General features: G+C 39.5%; 1 protein-coding gene and 1 long non-coding RNA gene across 3 annotated transcripts in view; one reads left to right on the plus strand and one right to left on the minus strand.

Moving 5' to 3' along the window:
- Window positions 1-1,590, plus strand: part of SMARCA5 (SNF2 related chromatin remodeling ATPase 5) — a 45,525-nt gene extending 43,935 nt beyond the window's left edge. For both annotated transcript variants that reach the window (XM_082390008.1, XM_082390007.1), the window contains one exon: window positions 317-1,590. In XM_082390008.1, coding sequence (XP_082246134.1) covers window positions 317-382 — 66 coding nt within the window. In that variant the 3' untranslated portion in view covers window positions 383-1,590. The remainder of the gene's footprint in view (window positions 1-316) is intronic.
- On the minus strand, window positions 1,307-20,273 carry LOC309627828. The gene is made up of 2 exons (XR_014243979.1): window positions 13,271-20,273; window positions 1,307-13,219 (listed from the first exon to the last, which is right to left on the minus strand). It is a non-coding gene; the product is annotated as an uncharacterized lncRNA (long non-coding RNA).
- Window positions 20,274-20,285: the final 12 nt, after the last annotated feature.

Below are 20,285 nucleotides of genomic sequence, written 5' to 3' on the forward strand. Positions count from 1 at the left end.
AGGAAAGTCTGGTATACTCACAAAGTATTTCTCATTACTGCTTTCTTTTGATAAGAGGGCATGTTATACATTTGTTTGGTGTATTGATTTACTATTGCTAATTGTGAATTACTCATTTACTTCATTATTAGCATTAAGGTATTTATGTTAGCAAAATATGTAGATAAGATTATTTGGAGAATTAAGGTTATTCTGGTTAAGGAAATTAATACCTGTTACTAAGTAGCAGTTATAATAAATTGCTATCGTGTTTTCCAATATATTTTATGTTAATATTACTCTTGTGATGAAGAATAATCCTTCTGTTTGTTTGTAGACCCAGAAACGTAAAATGGATGGAGCACCTGATGGCCGAGGAAGAAAAAAGAAACTGAAACTATGAATACATATTTGTTTCATAATCACTAACTTTAAACCAGTAGTTCTTTAATTTACGGGTCTTCATAAGATGTACTGTACAATGCTCAATTGTTATGTCATTCAAAGACATCAGGTTCATCTGTTTACCAAGCTAGAAACATAGTATGTAGTTTCACTTTTTTAAATGCAACAGCTGTGCTGAAATTTTTTTATCATTAACACTTGAAGTAATAAAATAGGCTTCATTTATTAATAAATGTTTCATTTGATTTATTTTTATATTATAGTTCCATTTGTGAGGCTTGTGACTTTTGTTTATCAGCTATAATTTCTACACTTGTAAGGCTTGAAAAGAAGCAAACAAGTTAAAAAACAGAAAATTGCAAATAACATTTGTCCCTTCAGTCTTCACTTAGTTGTGTAATTGTTTTAATTCACTTTGCCTTTGCAGAAGTTTGGGTATCTTTGTAGTGCTATTGAGTCTCATCTGGGAAGATTATGTAAATTGCATTCTCCTTGCTTATTATATGGGTAGAATGGGAAAAAAAGGCAAGACAAATTCTCATTAAATTCTGTGCATATTTCTGTTATGCTTTCTGTTTCTGTAGTTGGTTCTGAGGTGAATATGCCCTATTCTGTTTGGAAGAATGGCCTTTTAGTTATATAGCCAAAGACATGTAGTATTTTCTGGTTCCTTAAGGTGTTGTTGTACCATTTTGTAAAAGGAATATTATTATTACTTTTTTTAATTGTTTGCTAAATATTTTTGACATATTACCTTCTGAAGCAGCCACAGCTTAGAAAGATAATGTCAAAACTAAGGTGATTTTTTTTAAAAAAGACCCAGCCAAACTAATGTGTTAATTTGTCATACTGTTAAAATGAAATTGGTAACAAAATGTATCACCTTCCAGTTTACTTTTTTGGGTTTTAGAGTAATTGAACATTTTATTTTATTATATTTAAAATAATTTCTAAGTGTGAGCAGCAAGACTGACTGTAATTCCAGTTTTTATTTTCTATGGACAGACTTGATAAACTGGAGACCCTGAAGCAGGATTACCCAAATTGTAGTGTCAGGATTTTAGCTGTACCAGAGGCCTTTATGTGCTACACATAATTTGTATAAAGTTTTATATGTGCAAATTGGGTACATAAATAGTCTCCATTTTTCTAAGGGAATGCAATAAATGTAGCATCGTGAATAAATATAACTTTTATAATCCTTAAGTGGTCTTTTCTTTCCATTGCTGTAATTTTCTTTTCTCATTTGATTTTTATTTGCTTTTTTCCTTAGGACGTTATCTTTTTTCCTTAATTGGATTTTTTCGTCTCAGATTTCTATCAGTTGCTTTCATTTGCCCACACATAATTGGGATTTTTATTTATAAGGGTGATTTCTATAGTATTACTACTACTGCTTGCTTTGAAAAAGTGGGATTGCCTCCATCAGTGTCAAGCAAAATGCAGTGTTTATGGCAATTTGTGGAGTAATTTGGTTTGTTTTGTGTTCCCCCCAAATTGACTTCTTTATAACCTTGGATTCTTAAAATGACAATTATGGATCTAATATATGCAAAATGTGAGGAATGGTTATTTCTTCCATGAAAAGAGCTATCATTCTTAAGAGTGGTGGCTTTATTTTGGAGGAAATAATTGGGAAAATATAAGGCCAAAGAAAACTGTACAGAGGTCACAAAGGAAGTGGTGATTTCAAGAGGAAGAAAGCACAGCCTAATTGTGTGTGTGTGTGTGTGTGTGTGTGTGTGTGTGGTGGAGGAGGAGGGAGTGGAGGAGGTGGGAGGAGGTTGAGAGTGGAAATACAAAAGGAACCTAGTGCCAGCCCTCCAGAGCTCAGGGACATGGGAACATGTGTACAGGGGAACACTTGAAAAAAGCATGAAAGAAACAATATTAAATGTAGCATTGCGGTTTAGCCAATGTGTGAGGCATTTGTGTTTCCCAGGTCAATTAGGATATCACTCTTGTATGTCTATCCAGAATAAAGTAAAGCCAAGTTTTTATTTATACTGCTAGTTAAGGGAAGGAAAAATGATAACTAATCTCAACCCAACTGTTTTAAAAGAGAAATTGGTGGTTGGAGTGGACTCAAAATTGGAACCCAATTTCCAATTGATTTCCTCAATTTCCAGTTGAGGAATAGGAAGGCTTAAATAGGTGGAAGGAATGGTCCCTAAAGCCAGCCTAGAAGAGGCTGGGTGTTTACACAGGTGACCAGGGTCACAGTCAATTGTTACCCAGAATATTTCATTTAATAGTTAATTGAGTAAGGCTCTCTATATTATTCTGTTGGGAAGATTATATTCTATTGGGAAAATATACAGGTAAAACTAATAAAATGTAATCATTTGAACTTCAATATTTTAAATATTAATGTAACCTTGGAGAAAAAAGATAATGGAAAATTTTCCAATAGCAAACATTTTTTAAAAAATCTAGGGTATTTCAAATTCATATAGTAGACTTAAGGTGTGTGCTTTAATTTTATAGCAGTGCTTACATATGCTCATTTTAATGTGTTAAAGTTTTATTCATTTCCTTACGAAATCTGAACTGAGTAGCCCTAATTGAGGGTAGTGGCATTTATGGATCTCTAAATGTTGGTCTTTAAGGGATACTGTCTACAATATTAAAAAAAACAACCCAATCAAAAAATGGGCAGAAGACCTAAATACACATTTCTCCAAAGAAGGACATACAGTTGGCCAAGAGGCACATGAAAAGCTGCTCAACATCACTAATTATTAGAGAAATGCAAATCAAAACTGCAATGAGATATCACCTCACCAGTCAGAATGGCCATCTCAGAAAATCTACAAACAAATGCTGGAGTGGGTGTGGAGAAAAGGGAACCCTCTTGCACTGTTGGTGGAAATGTAAATTGATACAGCCACTATAGAGTACAGTATGGAGGTTCCTTAAAAAACTAAAGGTAGAATTCCCATATGACCAAGCAATCCCAGTACTGGGCATATACCCTGAGAAAACCGTAATTAAAAAAGACATGCACCCCGATACTCATTGCAGCACTATTTACAATAGCCAGGACATGGAAGCAACCTGAATGCCCATCGACAGAGGAATGGATAAAGAAGATGTGGTACATGTATACAATGGAGTATTAGCCATAAAAAGGAATGAAACTGGGTCACTTGTAGAGACGTGGATGCATCTAGAGACTGTCATACAGAGTGAAGTAAGTCAGAGAAAAACATCGTATATTAACGCATATATGTGGAATCTAGAAAAATGATACAGATGAACCGGTTTGCAGGGCAGAAATAGCGACACAGATGTAGAGAACAAACGTATGGACGCCAAGGGGGGAAAGCGGGGTTGGGGGATGGTGGTGGTATGAATTGGGAGATTGGGATTGACACATATACACTAATGTATAAAATAGTTAACTAATAAGGACCTGCTGTATAAAAAAATAAAATTCAAAAAAAAAAAAGGATACTGTCCAGTTAAGTGTAACAGGTACACGATAAGATAGTAAAAAGGGTCAATATGTTAACATTTAACACTTTAACCAATTAACCTGCCAATTTGTTGGTGGTTTCAAGTAATTTTTCTCAAATAGGATTATGCTTTGTAATATTTTATTTCATGTTTGTGTATTTTAAAAATATTGCTATTTTTTAAAGATCATATGTCAGTGTGGTAGATAAGTTCAGGTATAGTAACATTTTAAGGAACATTTATAAATCCCATTTCTGAGAGGCCACCAGCCCTTAACACCAGACCCTTCCTGTCAGTGTGTCTCAGGGGGAATTAATTCAGTGGGCAGGCAGGCTCAAGTTGAAAAAGTATGAACAGGTTGACTCAAGTGCACAGTAATGCACTTGTTTCAGGCGTAAAACACAGTTGTCCTGATTCCTATGACTATTTTAAAGGCAGGGGCATCTCTTTGTAAAAATAATAGTGTAACCTATCTCATTGTATCTGGAGCCAGAATACTCCTGCACAGCCCTCACACTCGGATTTGTGCACCAAGTTATAGAATTACTGCCTGTGTTTAGGCAGTCACTCACTGAACACTGGTGAACTTGACAGCAGAAGCAGTCGGGGTAGAGTTCTGACGTCCTCACCATGTACACCTCTTTCTCAAACCACTTTTCTTTTCTGCTTATATCTCAGGCATCACTCAGTACTGCAAGTTGCACTTGGAAAGAAGTATCACCCTGAATCTGATGTATTTTGAAAATGGAGATATCATAGTAATCTTTGGACTTGCAGTGATAAACTAAAACCTTCACCTGGGAGCTTGTAAGAAATGTAGAATCTAAGGCATCATGCCAGACCTGCTGAATCAAAATCTGCATTTTAATAAGACCCTCAAAGGTGATTCATATGCACGGGAAATTTTGAAAAGCACTGCTTTAAACTGTCAAAGTAAAATAAAATGAAACCTTAATAGCTGTTTAACAGATATATTAACATGATGTCATCAGGGTAACAGATCTTTTAGCTTAGGTCAGGAAGATCATTCAATACTCTTTCAGAGAAAATGCTTTTATGTTAAATTTTGGATCTGCAGGTGGTTTTAGCAGGGGTTCCTCTGGTGAGCTGTAATGTACTAGCATTTAAGTCACCACATCTCAATTACGTCGGAGCAACGTGTGGTCCCAGGACCAGCAGCAGTGGCAGCGCCTGGGAGCTTGTTAAAATTACAATTGCTCGGATCAGATCACACTCCGTTCTGCTGAATGAGAATCAGGACTGGGGCCGGGTGGCTTGCATTTATGTCCGAGGCTCTCCAGGTGATTCATACTGAAGTTTGAGATGCACTGGATTAGTACCTCTCACTATAGTGGTTGGTTTCCCTTTCCTTTAAAGGGAACAGATGTTACATAACTTTGGATTGTGACTTGCTTTTTTCTACTCACATTTATAAATTTATAAATCCAATTATGAGACTATAAAAGGAAGCAGGCTGAGTGCGTGGGTCATTAAACGAATCATGCCTGAGTCATCTCATTTTTATAGCGAAGGTGAGGCGTTCATGGGTAGAGCTATATAAGCCACCTCTCCTTATAGGGATGATGTATGAACAGTGGTTAAAGAACCAGACGTGGTGACAGAAGGGTTTTGGGTGATTGTGTCCTCTCTTTCACAGGAAGGACCATTTTTAACATCAAAAGTTATTCTCAGCACATTTGTCCTGCTGTATGTTGTCACTTTCGAGACATGGTTGATCTGGTTTGAAGTCAGAAACTTTTGTCTTCCCTGTTGATGCACAGACGACAATATCTGCTGCTAGGGATGGTCAAGGTCAGCTTGCGGCACGGTAGACTTCTGAGGAGTCGCCATAACTACCGCTTGGAGTTACTACTGTCTGGGTGCTGTTAAAGTAGCCTACAGATGGGTCATTTTTCTCATCTGCGGCATCAGCCTCGCGTCTGAGTAGAAGGGAAGTCAGGAACATGAGGCAGCTCAGGAACAGGAGCTGCGTCCCCCAGATGGACATGGTGCCGCTTGGAGGACCCATACCTATCGTTTCTAGTCCCGTGAGCTGCGCCACCTGGGAACAAGTCTGGAGGAAGCTGGCTTTTTAAAAAGGTTCGGGGCGATATGCTGAGTATGCGTGCCCTTGTTTTTATCAGCAGGTATATCTGGAGATAGAGTCGGGAACTCAGGATTGGCTTTTCTGCATTTGAAGGCTTTGCCCCCAGCAAAGGAGAGTGCGGACTGATAATATTCCGGACTCCTCTTTCCAAACGCTCTGTTGGCACTCTTTCTTCTTCTCTTTTTTTTTTTGGCTGCAAGCTTGCGGGATCTTAGTCCCCTGACCAGGGATTGAACCCAGGCCACAGCAGTGAGAGTGCCAAGTCCTAAGCACTGGACCGCCAGGGAATTCCCTCTGTTGGCACTCTTTCTTGATTCGACAGTATAAATCGTATGTATGTACCACTTTCTTCCAGTTGCCACCTTTGAAAAAAGAAACCTGCTTTGAGGAAGTTTACACAGTAAGAGAAATTATAAGGGGGGGTGGGAGTTTGGAAGCTATCGTTAAAGGCATTGGTGGGGCTGCACTTCTTCCAGAGGCTCTAGAAGAGGATCCAGTTCTTGCCTCTGCCAACCGTCCGTGGCTTGTCACTCCAATCTCTGCTTTTATGGTCACATTGCCTTCTTTTCTGTGTCATCTCCACCGATTCCTTCCTATAAGGACACTTGTCAGTACAGTTAGGGCTCCCCAGGATGATCGTCCCACCTCAGAATCTTTAACTTAATCCTATCGGCAAAGATGCTTTTCCCATATGAGCTAGGGCTCACGGGTTCCATGGATTAGGACCTGAATTCTTTGGGGGCTGTTACTCAGCCTGCTACACCTGTCAAATTCAGTTTGTTTCGTTTCCTTTGTCTTACCTCCCGATGTTTAGAGACACATTCAGTGAAGCCCATTTACTGAACTCCACTTACCTTTTCTTTTTCTTTTCACTTCTATTGTACTTAGTTTTGATGGCTTGCATATAGCACCTTGGTGTCTGGCTCATTCTTCTAAAGTCAGAGCTAATGTTCCCAAAGGGACCCCATAAGACTCTGTCCCAAGTTGTGATAATACAGTAGAGAGAAGTCATTACAACCTGTTTAATTTCCTTAATTTCATAAATAGCAACAACTTGCCATTGAAGAGATGTATTTACCAATAGAACTATACAGTAAGTTTGGAGAAAATGACTGATAATCTCATTACCCTAACACAAAAAGTTCTTGTCTTTTCGAGGCATGTCCTGTTAGTTTTTTCCATATTTTTTAAGGCTTGCAGTAGCAACGTGATCACTGATAATCTAGAATTCATCATGCTATCAAGTGGCTATCTCATGATTCAATGAACCATTTCCTGAGTATTGGACATTTAGGTTGCTTATTATTCATTATTATAAAAAAGGTTAGGAGGAGCAATATTGGGGTGACTAGTGTCAAATAAATTTTAGAATGCTTACCTGGCAGAAAACTAATTGTGGAGTCATCCTCTGTCATCACCTGAGCCCTGGTGGGTGTAGCAGCACAGCAAGGACCTGTGGCTTGTGTCTCCACTATGGGAAGTGAATGCCCTTGGCTGCCTGTCTATTTCATTCACCCTGTATGTGGGCTCCTTAAATTTGGCACTGGGTACTGGAATGAAATGTACAACATCTTTCCATTCATAGTTTACACAGTAACACCGACGTCATGGGCATCTGGTATATCTCCATTATGCCTTCCAAATCCCTAAGAAAACTAAAATATTAAATGAGGAAAAATGTATATGCTTTTTCTCCATAAAAATGTTATCACTGGGGAAGAATATGTGAAGAGTGAAAATGAGCCCAATTTTCCATAGTGTGTAGTTCCATTCTTAGTAGGAAATGAGGCATTTTTCACTCTTTTAAGCCGTTAGATCACTTTCATTACCCAGCTACCGAATACACCATAGGTTGTATCTAGAATACCCTAGGTTTTATCCTAGAAGCCTAAAAAACTTAGTTTTGCTTCCCTGGCATGTCTTACTGGGAGGAAACTGGGAATGGAACAGATCAACTTCATAGAAATCGCCGTGGGTAATGTCACCCAGAAAAAAAGATGTATGCATAAGCACTGCATTCATCTGAATGTAATTCCTTAACAAAAGACAGAATAAGAGAGAGAAAGAGAGTGATTTTCTGCAAAACGCTGAAAGGCTAGGATTAATTTCAGGTATGAAATAGAATCCTCCATGGCTTTTTTTTTTTTAACAAGTCTGATAATGTGAATTTCTCCTGGGCACAGAAGTACTCAGTGGGAAGGTCAAGTTGGTTGCTTCATTTGGGAACTAAGTCAGGGCATCAGTAGGACCTGTTGGGTGTATCTGAGAGTAATCCTGGCCAAGATGTAGTTTTCTCATTATTATTATTTTTTTAAACGTTTATGAAGGATCCATATCTCTCTGAAATGCTGGAGAAGCCCAATAAGTGTTTGTTGAATTTAATTGAGTTTAAAAGATTTTTGATTGTGGTGGTTGGGAAAATTGGAAGATGAGGGAGGGTGACTTTCTGTTGGTAGATATTTACTCAGACAAGAATTAGAACGGAAAGGAATCTTAACAGAAATGGAGTGCAAACTTCTCATTTTACAGAGGGAGAAGTGAGGTGAAGAGTTGTGAAGTAGTTTGGAGAAATCTCCTCTCTGGTTGGGGCAGCTGATGTTGTCTAGCAATGAAGCAAAACCTGGGCTGATGGAAGAGAAGGACTTCTCTACCTATATATGCAGACCCCATGGTAGTCAAGAGCCTTCTCATCCTTGCACAATATTTTGGGAGATGACTTCTTCTTCTTTTTTTTTTTTTTTTGCATTTGTAGTTTTTTAAATTTATTTTTTATCAAATCATACAATGTTGTGTTACTTTCTGGTGTACAGCAAAGTGATTCGTTTATACATATATATATATACACATATATATTCTTTTTCAAATTCTTTTCCATTATGGTTTATTACAGCATATTGAATATAGTTCCCTGTGTTATATAGTAGGACCTTGTTGTTTATCCACCCTATATATAATAGTTTGCATCTGCTAATCCCAAACTCCCAATCCATCCCTCCCCCACCAACCCTCCCCCTTGGTAGCCACAGGTCTGTTCTCTATGTCTGTGAGGCTGTTTCTGTTTCGTAAATAAGTTCATTTGTGTCCTATTTTAGATTCCACATATAAGTGATATCATATGGTATTTGTTTTTCTCTTTCTGACTTACTTCACTTCGTATGATAATCTTTAGGTCCATTCATGTTGCTGCAAATGGCATTATTTCATTCTTTTGTATGGCTGAATAGTATTCCATTGTGTATATGTACCACATCTTCTTTATTCATTCATTTGTTGATGGACATTTACATTGTTTCCATGTCTTGGCTATTGTGAATAGTGCTGCTATGAACATAGGGGTGCATGTATCTTTTCGAATTACAGTTTTGTCTGGATATATGCCCAGGAGTGGGATTGCTGGATCATATGGCAACTTTATTTTTAGTTTTCTGAGGAACCTCCATACTGTTCTCCACAGTGGCTGCACCAATTGACATTCCCACCAACAGTGTAGGAGGGCTCCCTTTTCTCCACACTCTCTCCAGCATTTATTATTTGTAGACTTTCTGATGATGGCCATTCTGACTGTTGTGAGCTGGTACCAGGAGATGGCTTCTTGAAATAGCTTCTGTCATGTGCCATGTTGGCTTGAGAATAGGTTAAGTCATGTCTGTAATACAAATTTAAAAAAGGTTTTTACAAGAAATACCTAAAAGATAATGATGGGGCGCAAAGATGTGGTTTTCAAAGTAGTTTGGAAACTCTAATTTATGTAATATTAGCTGAGGCACAATAATGGTGATTTATATTGTCAGCTTAAAATGAGTAAAGAACTAATTGGGCAGTCTGAAGATTTTACGACTCTTTAAATTTTCTTTGTGCTCTCTTGCATACTTGCATTTTCACACTTTATTGTTTATTATCTTCTTTTTAAAGGCGTTTGCAAAAGAAGGGAGAGTTGATGAAAGGATTTCCCTTCTAAGTAGCCCTGATAAAGACTTGTGGAGGAAAACTGAGCAACTGGCAAAAAGGAGGTTTAGGCTTATCTGCAAATCTCAGTAAGGGCACTCAGTACTATAACCAGAACAACTGACAGAGGATGAGGGTATCTCTACAGTCGAAAAGTGCTTCCTGCCCAGCATGAATCAGCAAAGAAAGGTCGACCCTTTTGTTCTTAACTGTTGATTTATTTGAGGACGGTGGGTCTCACTGGCCTTGGTAACAAAGTAAAAGAAAATAGAAAAAAACAAAGAGCACGGTCTAACAATCCTTTGTCGGCTGGATCCTTTCTCTGTTTCTACATATTCATACAGTTACATAAACTAGATTTGCACATATCACCAGAATATATGTAACACCAATGTCAGTTCAATACCACTGATATCCTGGAGTTGCTAAGATCTGGAAACTGTTGTTAGGAGATGTGTTTTGGCTGTTTCCCCTCCCTTGAAGTCTTTCAATCAAAAGAACGACAAGCACTCTGTTTAGAGTCTGTGATGGTGTCATTGATGAAAACGGTGGTTTTACTGGGTTCTCCAATTGCTGTGCCCAGAGGCATCTGGAGAAGTAATTCAAACCTCTCTGGACCCTCTGAGATGGGCTGTCCCAGGTCATCAAGGATTGTCAATCGGAACATCTCAACACACACTCCTGGAGTGAAGACCAGTTTTTGGCTGATGCCAACATAATCTAGTCCAGCTAGTGGGAAAGGAAAGCCAAGAGTGAGACTGCAGAATTCACTGCCAGAAGTTTTCCTTCAGAGAAAAAAAAAATTCAGGGAATGTTTGTAGCACTCTCCTATGTACACAGCACTTTCAGACTCATGTTTTTTTGGCTTGACCTTCAGAAAGGGGAAATTTCCATGTTCTACCAAATGCCGCAATAGCCAGTCATCTGTCACCACATGCTCTCCATCACCTTCCAAGCACTTCCACAAAAATCCCACCTATAGACTGATGGCTCTCTGAAGGCAACTTCAATTTGTAATGAAAGCGTTTCCCTTTTCTATTTGGAACTGTTAAGGTGATGATCATGACTTATTTTGACTAGGTTTCACTCATTCACCTTTGGCAGATCTCTGGTTTAACCTTACAACATTCCACTCAATTTTACTCAGCCATGAAGGTTCTGCTATTTTCTGGGTTATTAATCGTTTTGCAAGCTGGCTCACCTGATCGTATCGCTCCTTTGCTACTTATTTAAAAAGTCATCCAATGTCATGACAAATTATAATCAAGAGAATAAGATAGGAAACCCTGAGTGATATAGATAAATATATAAATAAATGGAGGAATAGAATATTTACATTGTCTTAAAGTATCTCTCCATAAAAGTCTTCTTAATTGCAAAGGAAGAAAAGTAACTTTATAGTAAAGAAACCTGGCAGGTACCACTTTAACCAAGTGGTCAAAGTTAATACCACCAATAGTGGGGTAAATTGAAATTGTGTGCCATTGGGTAGAATGCAATGAGAATGCAGTACCATCTCTGTGATATTCCTGCTGGAGATGCATAGCCTGAATCCGATTATGAGGAAACATCAGACAAGCCCAAACTGGGGGATATTTTACAAAACTGGTTTGTAATTTTTTTTTTTAATTTTTAGTTTATATTGGAGCATAGTTTATTTACAATGTTGTGTTAGTTTCAGGTGTACAGCAAAGTGATTCAGTTGTACATATACATATATCTATTTTTTTTCAGATTCTTTTCCCATATTGGTTATTATAGAATACTGAGTAGAGTTCCCTGTGCTATAGAGTAGGCCCTTGCTGGTTATCTATTTTATATATAGTAGTGTGTATATGTTAATCCCAAACTCCTAATTTATCCCTTCCCCCTGGTTTGTAATCTTGAAAAATATCAAAGTCATGAAAGTCAAGGAAAGACAAGGAACTGTCCAGATGGAAGAAAACTGAACGACATGATGACTAAATACAATGTGTGATTCTGAACTGGATAGTTTTGCTATGATTTGGGGGACAACGGGTGGAACTTGAATGAGATCTGAAGATGAGATTGTAGTAATGGATCAGTTAATTTCCTGATTTTATGCTTGTACTGTGAGTATAGAGGAGAATGTCTCTGTAGGAGTTGCATTCTAAGTTTTTGAAGAGATGTGTCCAGATTTACTGGCAACCTATGGTTCAGGAACAAAAGTGTTTTTACTGGACTTGTCACTTTTCTATAAGTTTGAGATGGTATAAAAAATTTTAAGGCCATTAAATAATTACATTAAGACAAAACCAAAATGAGATTACAGTGAAAAGTACCAAGGCAGGAAAGTAAGGGAAAGGGGATTTGGGATCTTATGCACTTTGGTTCAAATCTTAATTTCACTGCTTACTTGTACAAATTATTTCATCTGTTTGAGTCTCAATTTCTTTAACTGCAAAATGGGGATAATTATTGCTACTTTACAAAGGTAGTTGTGAAGATTAGAGATAATACAGCAAAGATGCTAGCACAGAGTCTGGCATATAATAATGATAATATAAATACATATGCATAATTATTATTATTAATTAACCAACCTGAGCTGACGTCAGGTATTTACTAGATTCTAGAGATTATCAAGTCTAAAGTGCTATCTCTGCATATCTCCTGTTTAAACCCATGAATCACCACCTCAAGCATGGATTACTTCTATTAGTCCATCCCCACCTGAGAGCTAGCAGATGGGTCATTCATTATTTGTATGCAAGGAGATTTATCCAAATGAATTTTAATTTCTTTTCCCAACCATAAACAAAAAAGCCCAAGGAGCCAAATTGGTCTATTCACTTTTGGTTTCACAAATACATATAGAGTGAGAAATAGCTCTGTCTGAAAATTAAGAGAAAGAAAAGGAAAGCAAGGAAAAAAAAAAAAAAAAGAGCAAAACAACAACAAAAGAACTTTAAGGGTCATCACTGGTGTCCTGTACAGTATGATGTGATATATTCCCTGAAGTGTTATAACACGTTAATTCTCCCAAGAGCAAGCTCTGGGCTGTAAGCCTGTCTTTAGTTTCCTTCACTGTTTCTGGGGTACAGGCTGAAACTGGCTTCACATTTTCATAGATACATTTTCCCTTTATGTGTTGTCAGTTCATGTGAGTTTTAGACGGCTGTTTTATTTGCAGGATTTGTGCTTTCACTTCGTTTTCATCTTTACATATTCTCATGCGTCTTGGATGTATACGATACTAATCCTTAACTCTGCTGCCCGTCCAAATCCCAGGAGACTAAAAGGTCCCTGTTAGCAAATGAAAAATGTGGGTATCAACGTAGATGGAAATTTCCCGTTCTTTGCCTGAATCCTACTGTGCTTTTTTTTGTGTTTTTTTCTGGTAAAGCAGCTGACGGGCTCACCAGAGGAAGTGGTGTTCAGAACCATTTAGCTCCACTGCCAACCAGGCTTTGATTGTCCACGTCAAGAAAGACAAAAGGGGGTGGGACACGAGGACATGCTGCTTGAAGCCAAGGAAAATGTCCAAGAATCAGAAGTGAGACCCTCCTACCCTCCTAGGAGCTAACAGGTGCCTTGATTCTCCCAGGAGTTGGGACCTGCTCAGCCATCACAGGTATGCCTTGATCTGAAATAGTGTTTATGAGCAGCTGATGGTATCTACAAATGTTCTCAACTTTGGAAAATTAATTTGGTCCCAGGCAAGTGGTTAATGAACAAATCATAAAGGCTGCTGAGTGAATATTCTATTTATTTTGTAAACAGCAGCAGTCATTCTATGTGCCCAGGTAGGAGAAACTTTAAATCAGAGCCCATCCACAAAGAGTAGGCATGCTACACTGACAGACTAGACCTTGCCCTATACGCATGTCATGATAATGATACATTTTAAAATGGCCCGCTCACCTTCTGCTGGTGCCGGCTCTGTCTTCCTGGAGCGCACGGTGACAGAGGACGCTCAGGAAAGGTCAGTGCCCGTTCTCCAGACACCAACCTCCATGGAGCCAGCAGCAACCAAAGTGCAGGGCAGGCTCTAGGGAGACACAAAAGGACAAACGAAGACTGCTTCAGCCTCCCAGGCCTCCTGTCTCCTCTGGTCCTGTGGGAGCCTGGGTTTTTGTCACAATCATCAGACATGACAGTTCCCACAGGCTCGACGAGAAGCAAGCAAAACACACAGAAAAACCACATCAAGGTATCACATGCCACGGCTTTGATTCCAGGAAGTGCAGTGAGATAAAATCAGTTAGAATTCTATTCATTTTTCTGCTTTAAGAGATAGCTGTGGCACAAAGAGATTTCCCAACTGGGAAAAACTGGCCAACTAGCTTGTAACCCAGGTAAAGTCAGCTATTGTTTGGGAAAAGATGGTGGGGGACTCAGGAGGCTTTTTCTCAGGAGAGAAGTGCCCTTCATGTTGAGGGGCAGTCCAGCCAGGGGTCTGAATTTGGGGGCTGCGGCTGTGCCTTTTCCCATAACATTTGCTTATTACAAAGATAGATAGAAATTCTGGGGATCCTGTTAGCTGAGATGCCAGAAATGCTACCCCCAGAGGCAGAGAAGGGCCCCCCCTAGAAAGAGAAGGCTGAAGGCAGCTGGGGTGGGCGTCAGACTCTGAGGGTGCGTGGAAGAGAACAGCACATCTGATGGGGGGAAAAATTTGACAATGAGAAAGTCAAGATTTGGCCAAGCAGACAAACCCATCCATCTCCAGTTCTCCCAGTTCTAAAAAGCAGCCTATGAACTTAGCTGACTCTTCAAAGCTTACATAAGGTTTAGCTGTTACACTAGATAGACTGTCATGGAAAAGGTTTGGAAATGAATGTTTTTCTTTGGACTGTGAAATCCAGAGGCAAACAGATGTAAACACCAGGCAGCAGCTTCACCGCGGAGGCATGACTCCTGAGACAGTAAATGGAAAATCAACATTACAGAGATGATACCTTGGGAAACACAATGAAACGTAGAAGCATATCGGAGCGAAGTTTGAATTTTGGAAGGTAGAAATCCAATGCAATAAGTACTATTTGCTCAGGATGTATTTTAGTAGATCTCTTCGTGCTGTGGAGAGTTTTACCAAAACTTTGACCATGGTGTATAAGAGCTCCCGTAATCTGACTTGAGTCCATTCTTTCTGGAGTCCTAATGTACCACACCTGACCCTGTGCCCTGTGTTCCAGTTACACTAGCTCTTCATGAGCCAGCACGGCACGTGGTCATGGCCTCCATCTTCGCTGGTGATGTTCTCTGAGCTGAAACTCCCTTCCCAACATGTTAATTTCACACAGTCCTTCTGTAAGACTTTGACTGAGTTACCTGCTTTGGGAGGCCATATATGCCCTTAAGAGGTTAGTTGTTCCTTACCCCGTGCTGCCCTGACAGTTTGCATTGCTCTATAACTGCAGTGATGGGTCACACTTGCTAGTTGCTGTCTTCAGGTGCACTGCTGGTAGGGGCCTGCACTCAGAGAAGGGTGGGGTGGTCATCCTCTCCTTTGACCCAGAAGTTTCACTCCATCTCCCCATTGTTGCTAATAGATGTTTCTGATACCTCCAAGCCTGGGACAAGAAAGAGGGAAGAGAGGCAAGAGGAGCAGGAAAGGTCTTTCTTGATGGGTTTTATCACGGTGATCACATTCTCGGATCTTAGAAGATGGAAGAAAGCGGATTCTGTCTCTCATGGGCACTTTTGTGTGTTCTTTGGAGATCTCTTGTTCCCCTAGTTGGGTATTTCTCATCTGCAATTCCCTTGATGAGGATGACCACATCCCTATCCTGGCTGGTCACTTAATTCTTCCTCAACCATCAGCATTCGGCAGTGCTTGTGGTGGGGATTGTTCATCCCTCTAGATGGCGCTTTTGGACAAGACCTAAGACGGTTCCATTCTGGCTGTCTATTGCGTGCATGGCTCACATCTGGTCCACGGCAACCCTCCTGCATCCTTTCCCTTGATAAACCCTAGGAATACTGCCTAATCCTAATGCACTCCCTCTTTTTTGCTCATCCATCAAAGCAGCCGATCAGCTTATCTCCTACACTGAGACTTTCCAGGTAGAGCCAGACCCCAGTTCTCTGTATCCTCCACAGTGTAGGTGACACACATTACACTCCCCAAATGGTCTTGTGATTTAGCACCTCTTTGAAAAGCTAAAATATTAAAGCCACCATTCTTATACACTGTTCCGTGTTTTTATCAGAGCTCTAGAAGCATCTCAAGATCAGGGACCACATTCCACATGTCTTTATGTCTTTATACCCTTAGAAGCACATCGGCTGGTATATCATAAGTACTCAAGAGTTTGTCGAGTGGATAATTTTAACTCACTTCTGATATACTTTGAACTTATTACAAAAGTTTTTTTTTTTTTTTTAAAGTTGGGACCAAGTGATCTTTTTTAGCACAGAAATTACTCTGTGTGGTATTGGGGAAGGGAGAGAGGTAAGAAAGATAAAAAAAAAATTTTGAGTTATGTTACTGTTCAGAGAAAAAAATGTAAGAATCAAGCCTCTCTGAGTACAGTAAGATACACGATGTAAGAGGAGGACGAGCGTCGCTTAGAAGAAAAATCATGAAAGTCTTCTGAGATGCTCTGTGTATATTGAGCATCGGGAAATTTGCTGAAATAGAGGAAAGAGCACTATGTCCCAGCCGTCTGCACCCTCGCTCTGTCTAAGCAAACTGAGGCGCTGGCAATAATCCTTAAGGGCGGGCAGTTATGAGAGATTGATGTTTTGACCACATCATACTTATGTTAAATGGATGCCATAGATGTGTTTTTACCTCCTTTAAAAGAGAATGTTCTTGGGCTTCCCTGGTGGCGCAGTGGTTGAGAGTCCGCCTGCCAATGCAGGGGACACGGGTTCGAGCCCTGGTCTGGGAAGATCCCACATGCCGCGGAGCAACTAGGCCCGTGCGCCACAACTACAGAGGCTGCGCGTCTGGAGCCTGTGCTCCGCAACAAGAGGGGCCGCGATAGTGAGAGGCCCGCGCACCGCGATGAAGAGTGGCCCCCGCTTTCCGCAACTAGAGAAAGCCCTCGCACAGAAACGAAGACCCAACACAGCCACAAATAAATAAATTAATTAATTAATTTAAAAAAAAAGAAGAGAATGTTCTTTAAATGGAAATAAGAAAGAGAAATATGACAAGGTAAAGCTTTCAAAAGAGATATGACCATCCATTTAAAAATGAGTTCAATGTCCAGATTCAGAGAAATTTCATGCCAAGATCCAAAGAGGACTTGCAGGTGAAGTGACAGAAATACTGTTGGTAAACTTTGACAAACTCCCCGAAACAGGATAGATGCCAAAAGATGGAAGACTTGGAAAATGTTTTTTCAGTTACCTCAGAAGAGAAAATAGATTCTGGAAACAAACTGGTAAGCTTGATTGCTAGAAAAATTCTGGAACAGCTTATTTAAACAGTTTCTGAATTTTTGGATAAGAAAGAGGTAATGCTTATGAGTTAATATCAGTTCTTTAACATCTAGTTTCATGAAATCTAATTGAATTTTTTTTTTGTTGTTTAGTTAAACAGACATCTATTGGACATCCTCTACGTGTCCTAAATGTGCTAGTTACTGGGGATGTAAAGAGATGTGCGCTCTCGTGGTTGAGGTACTTCTGGTGTCATAAGGCAGTCACACTGATGCCAATCAGCTAAACCCTGAGTGCTTTGATGAAAGAAGCAACCAACCTCAAGGCTCAGAGGGAGGAGGCTTGGGAGAGATAATGCTGTACTAGACTCAAAGAATGAATGACAACTGATCCATGAGAAAGGGGGGAAGAATGTTCCCAACGGAGTGGCTAATATGAAAAAAGGCACAGGGGCATGACACAGCCTAGCGTTTGGGGAGGAATACAAGAGTGTGTTTCTTAGAAACGTGTAAGGTGAGAAGAGATGAATGAGGGAATGAGTTTAGAGAGGAAGGCAGAAGCCAGGTCCTGCAGAGACTTGGATCCATTTGAAATAGATGGGACTTCACTTTCTAGACTCTCCGTAGAATGTGGGGACCAATTTTAAGCAGTGGAAACGTGGTTGGTTTTTTGTTTTCTGTACATCTCTCCAACTTCGGTGTGGGCCACAGATTGAAGGAAGAGTTAGGGCTACTGATCAGGAAGCTATTGCAATTTTCCATGTGAGACAGAGGATGGTTTGCACTAGGCACTGGTACTGGGGATGGAGTGGAAGAGATGGCTGTAATAAGTGTCCCGAGCAGCATCTAGTGATTGGATGCAGGTGGCTTATAGGATGCTCTGCACACGCAGCTTCAGGAGAGAGGGGCTGGGTTAATATGATCACGTCTATAGCACAACCAACTGTTTCAGCTCAAGTTCGCTCAGCGTAGAACCGAGGAAAGATGAAACAGCCAAAAGAATTTTAAAAATGGGCTGCCTGTTTTCAGCCATGTTAAGAGAAAGAATATTTTCACTATGGACCTTGAGGGTCTAGGACCCTCAGCAATTAATTTTGGCCGAGCTAGAGGTGGTTCTATTGGCTTGATGGCGTTGCTAGGATCCCATTCCCATGCTCATCAGCCCTTTAAGGAGAGGATATCAACCAGAGGATGCTGGGTTTTCCTAAGCTCAGCAAAGTGCTCGATCCTCAATGAATGTTACAGAATCTGAATGCAAGCTCCCTGGATCCAATAATTTTTAACAGTGGCTTTCTCAGAACAGTATGCAGCAGCTAAGTTTGTTTACACTGAACAAAGACTCTTCCATCACTATTTCTGTACATGATTTTTTTTCTGCCATTGAAAACCCTTCATGAGTTTGAGAATAATTTAATTAAGGACCAAGTCAGATGTAATAGAAGGCAGGGAAAAGAGCTTATTTGATTTTGGGGTCCTATATTAAGCGCACGGTAGGACACTGTGAATGTTTCTTGAATTGCTTGTTAAAAATCTACTAAAACCATTTCAAACAATATTGGAAGTAAACAATTGGGTCGTACACTGAATTTTGTGTTAATTTTCTTCCTTTATTTGCTGTATATTTTTCTTTCTTTTTCTATTTGGCATTGGAAATGTCTGCAACTTCTGAATGTAGGAAGATTTAAAACAACTAAGGTTTTAAAGTAAAAAGTAAGTGGTGGTATGGCAGGGTTCAAGGAGGAAATATGTCCTCAAGAAATAGATATTAAGACATATTTATTTTTGTATATTCCTACATTTAGCTCTTCCTACAGGTTAGTCCGATTTAGCTCATCTTACTTATTTTGTTGTTCACATAATGACTTTGTAGTTCATATAATACTGTGGCACTAACAATTCATTTCAGGTGTTTCTGGTGTTAGGTTTTTTTTTTTTTAATTTATTTTATCCAAGTATAGTTGATTTACAATGTTGTGTTAATTTCTGCTGTACAGCAAAGTCATACACATATATACTTTTTCATATTCTTTTCCATTATGGTTTATCACAGGATATTGCATATAGTTCCCCGTGCTTTACAGTAGGACCTTGTTGTTTTTCCATCCTATGTGTAATAGTTTACATCTGCTGATCCCAAATTCCCAACACATCCTTCCACCACCACTGCCCCCCATCCCCTCCACCGCTTGGCAACCGCAAGTCTGTTCTCTTTTTTTTTAAATTAATTTTTATTGGAGTATAGTTGATACACAATCTTGTGTTAGCCTCGTTTTATGGATTGGGAAACTGAGCCCCAATAGCTCCACTTGCCCGAGGTTACGTGAGAAGGTAGTGGTATCCCAGACTCAGAGGCCAAGTCTTCAAGCCCCCAGTCCTGGCTTTTCTCACTCTATCATTTCACTTCCCCATCCTCTTCTTTTTTTTTTCTCCCATTTCTTTCCTTGTGTACCTTGACCAGTAATTAGGTCCAGCAGAGAATGAGCATATTGTACTGGCATCACTCTTTGGCTACAGGAAAAGGTATGACAGTGAAGATAAAAGGAAGTTAAAACTATAGGTATACCGATTTCAACATTTTCATGTTAATTCCTCATCACCCTAGAAAACTGAGAACTGGTTATAAAAGGAAAGAGCTACTATGAAGCAGAGTATGTAGAACAATGTAAAAAAAGTCCCTACATCCATAACTTTGCTTCTTTCTCTCTCATTTTGCCCGGCAAACGACTCCTGTGTCTCGAGAACTTGGTTCAGGCAAACCTGTCCCAACCTCTCAGTAAGAGATAGGTGCTCTAGCTATAATGCTAATCAGAACCCTGATATTTAAAAAATTCTAATCTTTCAATTAGGCTTTAAAGAACCACATAACTCCATATTGTCATTCTTTTCTTTCAGAGTGTTTCTATTCCTCTGTTTGCTCTTTATATTTATCAAATAGACTTGACTAGGCGGTGATTCTTCAGAATCTCAAACAGTTAAAATTACTCCTATTTCCTTCTCTTCTGTAGAGAAAACAAGATACTTTATATATAAGATTG

Source organism: Balaenoptera borealis, assembly GCF_965194805.1.
Source record: "Balaenoptera borealis genome assembly, chromosome: 4".
NCBI lineage: Eukaryota > Metazoa > Chordata > Mammalia > Artiodactyla > Balaenopteridae > Balaenoptera > Balaenoptera borealis.